The sequence below is a fragment of the Nanorana parkeri genome, unplaced genomic scaffold (genome assembly GCF_000935625.1).
Source record: "Nanorana parkeri isolate BGI_ZX_2015 unplaced genomic scaffold, ASM93562v1 scaffold5, whole genome shotgun sequence".
NCBI classification, from domain to species: domain Eukaryota; kingdom Metazoa; phylum Chordata; class Amphibia; order Anura; family Dicroglossidae; genus Nanorana; species Nanorana parkeri.
The window spans coordinates 5,895,542-5,906,186 of record NW_017306273.1 but is presented as its reverse complement, the minus strand read 5'-3'; the positions used below and the strand labels follow the sequence as shown (position 1 = coordinate 5,906,186).

General features: G+C 47.3%; 1 protein-coding gene across 1 annotated transcript; it reads left to right on the top strand.

The window, feature by feature from the left end:
* The first annotated feature begins 113 nt into the window (after positions 1-113).
* NMNAT1 (nicotinamide nucleotide adenylyltransferase 1) lies at positions 114-10,131 on the top strand. Its single transcript, XM_018576855.1, has 5 exons — positions 114-376; positions 6,539-6,712; positions 8,518-8,701; positions 8,882-9,015; positions 9,734-10,131. Exons 1-5 carry the CDS (start codon positions 157-159, stop codon positions 10,129-10,131), a joined length of 1,110 nt encoding a protein of 369 aa, XP_018432357.1. The 5' UTR covers positions 114-156.
* Positions 10,132-10,645: the final 514 nt, after the last annotated feature.

Genomic DNA, 10,645 nt, shown 5'->3' with positions numbered 1-10,645 from the left:
TGTGTTTGATATAATTTAATTTTTCTTTTCATTTTGTGTTTTTTTTTTTTATTATTTATTTTATTTCTAGACAGTTAATTTTTGTTTTTGTGTTTTTGTTATTTGCAGTTTTCTTCCTTTTGCCCGGAGGAATAGAGATGGGGGAAATAGGCCTGCATGTGTAGCATGATGTGCCCCCTCTGTGTCCGTGTGCTGGGATTATCCAGAATAGCCCGGGCCCCGTGTCCCAGAGTCAGGAAGTACGGCCCCTGTTATGACATTAATGTCCAGCCTGAGTTACCTAGCAGACAGGGGTGCCCTCGCACAAGGGGATTAATAATGTCCTGTAATGATGACCGCATTTGGTCCGAGGCTGGCGGGGACACCGGTGCCGGGGGTGAGTTGATGTTTTATTTTTGTTTTATTGGTGTACAGTTTGCATACTTTTTGTATGCCTGATATCTAATTGCAGCAGACATGACAACGGGGTACAGTACTCAGCTTATTTGTAAGGCTGTCTACCTCGAGTCAGTTTAAGGCTAGGTACAAGTAAATGCAGCTCCGTACTCAGTAATGCATCGTAAACCGTATTTCCTTAGTTCAAGCTGTGTAAGTACCTGAATTTGACTTATCAGCCCCTTACGCTGTACACTATACAGCAGAGCTTAGACTGGGAGAGTTTCAGCACACAGAGCCAATCGGGTGCACTGAACAACAAGGGGCATGCTGATAGGAGGACAGAGAAGATTAACAGAGAGATGAGCTCATTAGTTGGCTGCTTCTGCTTGACTGTGCATCCAATCACAGGCTGGGGGAGGGACAATACCTGTAAGTGTCACTGAACTGCAGCAGGGAAAAAAAATCAGGTCTCCTGTCCTGCCAGACAGAGCCGTGCTGTGTGGCAGAGCTGTGTGAACTTCATGACTGGATGGAAAGAAATACATATCGGTGTTCAGCAAAAACCTCTCGCATTTGTACCTGAATTTGACCTGTTGTTAGCCCCATGCAGTACCGCGTACAGCAGAGCTCAGTTGGGCGAATTAGAAGCAGCAAAGGTGCACTGCAATGCTCATGTGCTAACACTAGATACTGTGGAGGACAGATCAGATTAACAGGGAGATGAGCTCATCAGGCTGCTGCTTGACTGCCCAATCACAGGTTGGGGGAGGGGCAAGACCTGCAAGTGTCACTGAACTGCAGCAGGAAAAAAAAATCAGGTCTCCTGTCCTGCCAGACAGAGCCGTGCTGTGTGGCAGAGCTGTGTGAACTTCATGACTGGATGGAAAGAAATACATATCGGTGTTCAGCAAAAACAGCTCCCATATTTACCAGAATTTGACCTGTTTTTAGCCCCATGCAGTACCGCGTACAGCAGAGCTCAGTTGGGCGAATTAGAAGCAGCAAAGGTGCACTGCAATGCTCATGTGCTAACACTAGATACTGTGGAGGACAGATCAGATTAACAGGGAGATGAGCTCATCAGGCTGCTGCTTGACTGTCCAATCACAGGCTGGGGGAGGGGCAAGACCTGCAAATAGTACTGAACTGTAGCAAGGAAAAATCATGTCTCTGCCCCTGCCAGATACAGCTGTGCTGTGCGGCAGAGCTGTGTGAAGGACTGGATGGACAGAAATGCAAATCCGTTATTGGCAAGAAAACACTTAAAACGCAGAATGTTCGTGCCCTGCCCTTATTCTGAGTGGAGAAACTCTTTGAAGCTCAAGTCCAGCCAGAAATGTTTTATTTGTGGTTTCCTGCGAGGAAAGGAGCAACGTATCCTCATTGGTGACAAGGCCTCCTCGTCGCTCAAACTAAAATGAAACCGTTAGCCCGGAGATAGGTTTTTCCTGTACATGGGTGTGGTTTACACTGGAAACCAGTACTGGTCAAACTGGTTAGACGATGTGAAGGAGAAAAGGGGAGGAGACGTAGGTAGGGGAAGACGGTACTGACGCCACCAAAGCCGCACGGCTGTCAGGAGAACTCCGGATCTCGGTCTCGCTCCTCTGGTAAGAACAGGTAAGGAAAGTTTTAACCCCTTCTTTTTTTTTTTTCTTTTTTTTTTTAGTTTTTGCATATATCTACTGCTTGCTAGCCATATATATACCTGAGGGTTTAATAACACTCGGTCTCGCTCCTCTGGTAAGAACATTCATGATTGGGATCGGTTACAGTTTCCAGGTACTTTGTATTTTCTTCCATTTCCTCTGTGTTGGAGGGAACGTCCAAATGATTTCTTTTCACTTTCACTTCTGAAGTCCTATATACGATTCTTCTCTAGGAAGAGCGGGCTTCACCCCTTCCTTTTGAATGCAGGAAGCTGGAAAGCGATCGTTACCGGCGACACAATTCATCAAATGATCGCCGATAGTGTGTGAGAGAGGCGCAGTCACCACGATGAAATGGTTGCATGATATTGGTGGGGTAGGTCTTATATTTTAGCAATTCCCAAAAATATTACTAGGTCTTATTTTCGGGGTAGGTCTCATTTTCAGGGAAACGGGGTATATATGGCTAGCAAGCAGTAGATATATGCAAAACCTTTTCTTTTTAAAAGCGGTTAAAACTTACCTGTGTCTTCGCTGCGCGCTCCCGTCCGAAAATCTGGGGCGGGCGCATGCACAGTTCGGATTCTCGGCCGGGAGACGAGGAGAGACACAAGGTAAGTCTATGGAGCAGCGTGCACCCGCATGCAGACACCATGGGACAGGAAGTGCCAGCAAGCACAGAGGAGTCAGCGCTGGATCGGAGACCCGCACCAGCGCTGGAGAGACAGATGAAGAGGACAGGAAAGAAGAAGATCGGATTAAGAGACATCATTTAAGGTAAGTGCTTACACTAACATTGGGGGGAGGGAAAAATTTTTTATTTTTTAATGTCACTTTAAGTAGGGTACACATGGCACGAATTCCTGATGAACTGGCCGAAATTCGCACAGCGGGTGCCGCTGTCGGCACCCTGCCGTCTGGCATCACTCGATCAGCTGATTGAAGCAACTGGTTTGGAAAATTCTCGGCTAAACAGAGGTTGCAGCCAAACAGCTGCTAGCTCTGTTTGGATATTTTGACAGCGGCCAGCAGACGCTGTCAGGATACAGTGCAAACAGCGGGGGGGATTCGTCAGTATTGATGGAGGAATCTGCGGGTTGAACAAAAGAAACATCTATACCCGACTTACCTGCCAGGGGCCATCTTGGTGATGGATGCCGGCAGAGACAGGAGGGGGCATTCACCCGGCAGGTTAGGTACTCAGCCAGGTCCCCTCCTCTCTCAAGTAACTGTCGGGCTCCGGTCCATGACCGAGTGCCTGACTCTTCAGAGGGGGTGACACCAAAATGACTGTTAGTCATTTTGGTGTCACCCCCTCTGATGGTGTCACTGCAAGGGAAAGTTTTTTCTTTACCCCGAGTTCTTCTTTAAGATGGCCATACACTGCTGTTGTCGATCAGTGGTGCCCATTAGGTAGATGGTGATCTACCAGTAGCTCTCAAAGCTGATGCTGGTAGATCAGGAAGGGTGTGATGGCGGCCCCTTTATTCCATTTTGGTATATTTATTTAGCTGTGCACACATGATTACCTATTAGCCCAAGTCTGCTGAGCGGAGCTCCCTGACACCTTTCTGGTGGATGAAGTGCTATGTATCACATCAAAGAATATTAGTATACACAGCCTGTTGCACTGCACTGTTTGCAAAATACAGCAAGGTGAGCCAGGAGAGAGAGCGGGGAGAGACAGCCAGGGGAGAGAGCAAGGAGAGACAGCCAGGAAAGAGAGAGAGAGCGAGGAGAGACAGCTAAGAGAATGAAGAGAGACAGCCAGGAGAGAAAACAAGGTAAGACAGCCAGGAGGATGAGCAAGGAAAGACGACCAGGAGGAGGAGCAAGGAGAGACAGCCAGGAGGAGGAGCAAGGAGAGACAGCCAGGAGGAGGAGCAAGGAGAGACAGCCGGGAGGAGGAGCAAGGAGAGACAGCCAGGAGGAGGAGCAAGGAGAGACAGCCGGGAGGAGGAGCAAAGAGAGACAGTCGGGAGGAGGAGTAAGGAGAGACAGCCAGGAGGATGAGCAAGGAGAGACAGCCAGGAGAGCGAGGAAAGACAGCCAGGAGGATGAGCAAGGAGAGACAGCCAGGAGAGCGAGGAAAGACAGCCAGGAGAGAGAGAGCGAGGGAGTTTTGTTTTCGTTTTTAGATCTCATGTAGCTAGTCATTTGAAAAGTAGAACTTAACACAAAAATTGTGGGCACCCCTGTTGTAGATGATAGATCTAAGAGAATCCCTAATCCACACTAAACAAATCTACCGCTGCAGCTATTGTATTCTGACAGTGGCGGATGTGGCGCTGTCAAAATACCTGAGCAGTGACCACAACTGGTTGGCTGCAGTCAATGGAAAATTAACCCTTGCAGTGGGTTACACATGGCAAGGATTAAATGCTCATTTGCCTCGGGGTAGAGAGATGAGTAAAGATACTTACCTTACTCCTCTTCTCCCGGGCAGCAGGCGCTCTTACCTGCTCTCTGACTCCAGGACGTGGGAAGGGCCCCCGTTGTCCTTGCATGCAGTGTAAGACCACCGGTTCTGCATTGTACATGATGAGATCAGAGAGGCCGAGACTGGCTGAGCGGCAAAGAGCAGTGATTTTATGGACCGGTTGTTCAGCAGGAAGGAAGCCTGCAGGAGTGAGGAAGAAAGTATTTATTTCTGTTTCTGCTCTACCCTGAGACAAAACCAGCATTTAACCCTTGCAGCATAGGGAGGGGGGACCTACTGCAAGGGTTAAAGGAGAACTATGAGGTGAGTGCTTTTCACTCCCCTCATAGTTCTAGCCGACCTGTGACAATGAGACTGTCACAGGTCGGCTAGAACTATGAGGTGAGTGCTTTTCACTCCCCTCATAGTTCTAGCCGACCTGTGACAATGAGACTGTCACAGGTCGGCTAGAACTATGAGGTGAGTGCTTTTCACTCCCCTCATAGTTCTAGCCGACCTGTGACAATGAGACTGTCACAGGTCGGCTAGAACTATGAGGTGAGTGCTTTTCACTCCCCTCATAGTTCTAGCCGACCTGTGACAATGAGACTGTCACAGGTCGGCTAGAACTATGAGGTGAGTGCTTTTCACTCCCCTCATAGTTCTAGCCGACCTGTGACAATGAGACTGTCACAGGTCGGCTAGAACTATGAGGGGAGTGAAAAGCACTCACCTCATAGTTCTCCTTTAACTTTGGTTTACCTTGGAGTTTTGCTTTAACTGCATTATTTCCTTTTATTCTTGTTCTGCTAAAGGGTGTGTCTGCTGATTGTTATCACAAGCACATTACATTCTCAGTTGGACTTGATGGACATATGTCTTTATTCAACCTCAAATACTATGTAACTATGTAAGTCGATTCACAAAGAGTATTACATGGGTTTTGGCTTCTGAAAACACTTGGCTGAAGTTGACCGGAAGTTTTTGAAGAGGTGTGTGTTGAGGCGAGCAAAGAAAGAAGTCCGTGGAGGACAAGAGGGAAGAGCAGCCACGAACTCCCAGTAATGTTTCTCATGTCAGATCTATATTGATTGGCTGAGAAACTCACACCATTATGATCTGGATGTGGTGTGAATGGGTTCACACCATTTTCGGGACCAGATCTGGAACACACTGCGTTGCTTTTTGATGCGTTCACTTTTAGGTCTTGCTGGGGGACCTCTGCAAGACCTACAGATAGCCAGGAAAAGAGCAGCACAATGCTTGCACATAAGAGACATGAACTTACCACAGTTCTTTTCTGAGCTGCTCAAGGGATCATAGCCAGGGACAACCTGGGCAGCAATGCCTCTGCACTTGTCTATCATCTTCCTAATATTGCCCATGCCTCGGATCAAACAGCTCTGGGCAGGCTTCCACAAGTTCTACAAAGAATTCAGTGTCCACTTCAGCCATCATGGTTCCTATCTTCACAAATCTCTCTCTCTCCACAGAAGCAGGAAGTCCAGGGGTGATGAGATCATCCAAACCAGCCCAAAAAAAAATGTGTTTTTTTTCCCCCCATTGTGTCACGTTCCGGTGCATTCCAGACCAGACAAAATGTAACACGCAGTATTTTTCTGGTCTGGTCTGGAACTGTCTCCGATGGTGTGAACTGAGGCCAAGAAGAGCCTTGGGATGCATTTTAGGTCCAGAAACAATCTGGTCTGGAGATGATCTGGATGTGGTGCGATGTGGTGTGAATGGGCCCTAAAGGTGGTCTGACAGTGGGCAAACTTTATGTCCTGTCATATCTATGGCGAGTGGTTATTTGTATTGTATGTATAATCTTCCCTTATGTATATACAGTAGGTGCTTCAGTTTTCTCCCACCACCTAAAAAACATGCGGATAGGTTAGATGGCTTCGGATATAGTTGTTGCTAATGTATGCGCTTCCATGGTGGGGACATTAAAGCTTCTTTGCAGCAAGGACTGACCCGCATGGTTATGTACTCTGTAAAGCTTTTTGAGGTATATGAAATTCTACCTGAATATTAGAAACAAATAAAGTTTACAGCAATCTCTTAATCAAGTTCATTTGTTTGCTTATAGGTTGTATAAGTAACTCCGATGCAATCCGTTTGAATCCCCGGGAGCCATCTTATACCATGGAGAAGTCAGATGAACGGACAGAAGTTGTCCTATTGGCTACCGGCTCATATAACCCGATCACTGTAATGCACCTGAGGCTATTTGAACTGGCACGGGACTATCTGAACTCCACAGGTACCCATAAACCGAGTGCACAGAGCACCTGTCACTTCTCTGTGTTGCAATACAATACTGCCATGGGGCAAGAACGTTGTGAAAAAGTTGGATTCATGAACTTTAATTTAGAACTTAGGTATGAAAGGCATGTGTACATTGGGGTTGATATGAGGTACATGTGTTGAGTGGGGAATATCTGAGGTCTGAAGGTGCAAAAAATGGGGCTGTTCTGAGGTGTGAAGGTGCAGAAATTGGGGCTGACCTGAGATTTGAAGGTGCAGAGATTTGGGCTGATCTGAGATGTGAAGGTGCAGAATTGGGGCTGATCTGAGATCTGTAGGTGCCGAATTGGGGCTGATCTGAGGTCTGAAAGTGCAAAATATGGGACTGATCTGAGATCTGTAGGTGCCGAATTGGGGCTGATCTGAGGTCTGAAGGTGCAGAAATTGGGGCTGATCTGAGATCTGAAGGTGCAGAAATTGGGGCTGATCTGAGGTCTGAAGGTGCAGAATTGGGGCTGATCTGAGGTCTGAAAGAGCAGAAATTGGGGCTGATCTGAGGTCTGAAGGAGCAGAAATTGGGGCGGATCGGAGGTCTGAAGGTGCAGAAATTGGGGCTGATCGGAGGTCTGAAGGTGCAGAATTGGGGCTGATCTGAGGTCTAAAGGAGCAGAAATTGGGGCGGATCGGAGGTCTGAAGGTGCAGAAATTGGGGCTGATCGGAGGTCTGAAGGTGCAAAATTGGGGCTGATCTGAAGGTGCAAAATTGGGGCTGATCTGAAGGTGCAGAATTGGGGCTGATCTGAGGTCTGAAGGTGCAGAATTGGGGCTGATCTGAGGTCTGAAGGGGCAGAATTGGGGCTGATCTGAAATCTGAAGGTGCAGAATTGGGGCTGATCTGAGATCTGAAGGTGCAGAATTGGGGCTGATCTGAAATCTGAAGGTGCAGAATTGGGGCTGATCTGAGGTCTGAAGGTGCAGAATTGGGGGTGATCTGAGGTCTGAAGGTGCAGAATTGGGGCTGATCTGAAGGTGCAGAATTGGGGCTGATCTGAGATCTGAAGGTGCAGAATTGGGGCTGATCTGAGGTCGGAAGGTGCAGAATCGGGGCTGATCTGAGATCTGAAGGTGCAGAATTGGGGCTGATCTGAGGTCGGAAGGTGCAGAATCGGGGCTGATTTGAGATCTGAAGGTGCAGAATTGGGGCTGATCTGAGGTCGGAAGGTGCAGAATCGGGGCTGATTTGAGATCTGAAGGTGCAGAATTGGGGCTGATCTGAGGTCGGAAGGTGCAGAATCGGGGCTGATTTGAGATCTGAAGGTGCAGAATTGGGGCTGATCTGAGGTCGGAAGGTGCAGAATCGGGGCTGATTTGAGATCTGAAGGTGCAGAATTGGGGCTGATCTGAAATCTGAAGGTGCAGAATTGGGGTGATCTGAGATCTGAAGGTGCAGAATTGGGGTGATCTGAGGTCTGAAGGTGCAGAATTGGGGCTGATCTGAGGTCGGAAGGTGCAGAATCGGGGCTGATCTGAGATCTGAAGGTGCAGAATCGGGGCTGATCTGAGGTCTGAAGGTGCAGAATTGGGGCTGATCTGAGATCTGAAGGGGCAGAATTGGGGCTGATCTGAGGTCTGAAGGTGCTGAATTGGGGCTGATCTGAGGTCTGAAGGTGCTGAATTGGGGCTGATCTGAGGTCTGAAGGTGCAGAATTATCTTGTCTGTTTATTTAAGAAAGTCCGTGGGCAATGTGTGATTGATGCATTCAGCAGCACTTCAATGGCTGATCGTCATATACTGTATGTATTTGTTGATTGTCCCAACAGGAAACTATAAGGTAGTGAAAGGTATTATATCTCCTGTGAGCGATGGATACAAAAAGAAGGGCCTAGTGGAGGGGCAACATCGGCTATCAATGGCCCAACTGGCAACTCAGACATCGGATTGGATAAAGGTGGACCCGTGGGAGTGTTTGAAACAGGACTGGACTGACACTGTAGCAGTGTTAAGGTAACACACACATACAGACGATCCCCTCTGGGGTATCGAGGAACTACAGATCTCAGCACAGTTAACAAAGCCTGCTGGGACTTTTAGTCTCTCAGGCAGGAATTGACTGACCAGTCCTGTTACATATGGCAAAAGAAAAGGTTTTTGTTTTTATATAACTTTTTCAAATATCTTTTTCAGACATCACCAGCAGCTCGTGGGTACGAATAATGCAGAGAACCTGAATAAGAAATCTGGGTGCAGGAAGAGTAACAAGAGGAAGAGGGACAGCAACTGCCAAGACGTCCCCGACCATAAATGTTTGGAGAGCAGAGGTAAGACGTGACAACCAAAGGACAAGTTATTGCTCTGTATTAGAGGTAAGGACGACGAGGGACATTTCACTGCCGGAGCAGAGGGAGAGAGAGGCTGCGGGGGCCGATCTAGCAGGCAGGCGGGAGGTTCAGGTGAGTAGATCTTTTTTTTTATTTTACACCCTTGACCAAAACGTGCACTAATATGGGCACTTAACCCTTGCAGTGCATGGGTAGCCTCACTGCAAGGGTTAAGGTTTATTCTGCCCAGAGTTGTTCTTTAACAATGGTCCACCAGATGGTTAGCTTTCATGATACCGTAGGGGTGTCACTAGCTCCTTGTGAACCGGTAAACATTAAGGTAACCATTGTGCACGCAGGGCAAAGCAACAGGTTTTCTTTAATGCTCCTACCCCCCACAGCGCATATCTTTCCTTCACTCCCTCTGCACTCCATGCAGCTGTTGGGAGCAAAGGAAATACCTGGAACTTGTAGGTATGGAGGAGCATGTGATGACCGTGTAATGACACGCTACCCGGCTTCCTGATACCGGAAGTATCAGGCTAGGCAACGGAGCATTTGGGCGAGTACGAGTACTCGCCCAAATATTCGGCATCGATACCGATACTGGTATCTGTATCGGTGCATCCCTAGTTCTTAGCGCACATAATTATTAAGCATGTATCACTTTTTACCAACATATCCCCTTATTTCTGTCTTGTTGGGTTATGTCTTCCAGATGCCCCTCAGGTGAAGCTGCTGTGTGGGGCGGATATGTTGGAATCGCTCGGAACCCCCAATCTCTGGAAACCCGAACACATAGTTGAGATAGTGTCGTCTTTTGGTCTGGTCTGTATCACCAGGATAGGGAACGACCCACGGAAGTTCATCTACGAGTCGGACATCCTCTGGAAGTACAGGCATAATATTCATTTGGTGGAAGAGTGGATCACCAATGACATCTCCTCCACCAAGGTCAGGCGAGCCCTACGGAGAGGAATGAGCATCCGGTATCTTGTGCCTGACCTAGTATTGGATTATATCAAAAACCATGACTTGTATAGCGAGGAGAGTGAGGAAAAGAACTCGGGCCTTACTTTAGAGCCTCTGGTGAGGAACACCAAGAACCTTCAATAACCGCCATTTTATCCTTTCTGACTGTACAAAGCCGAGATCCAGAAAAACCTCTGTAGACATTTCAAGTATTCTGTGATTGCCTAGTTACACTGATAGTAGTGTTTGGTCTTTATTGCACATATCAAACAAAGGTACAGACAGACATTGACCAGTAATAAAATTGTAACAATCAACATCTTCTAAATCAGAAATTCTACAAAACATTTATAAATAAAACAAACAACAACAAAAAAAAAACTTCACCATAATCAAAGCTCACAATCTTAAAGCGGGCCTTTACTCCCTTTGGCCGAAAATAATATCGGCATACAGCTCTGCAATCATCTTACATTCATTAGATAAACAGACATATTTGTATTTTACTTACAATTTCTTGTTTTCCACTTCCTGTTTCTTTTTGGCAAAAATGATGTAATCTGTGCCCAAGTGTTGCATGCTGGGAAGGTGACATCAGCAGAGCATTGCCAAGAAATCTCACGAGATCTCAGGGAAAGGCATTTTCCTCCCCTGAGAT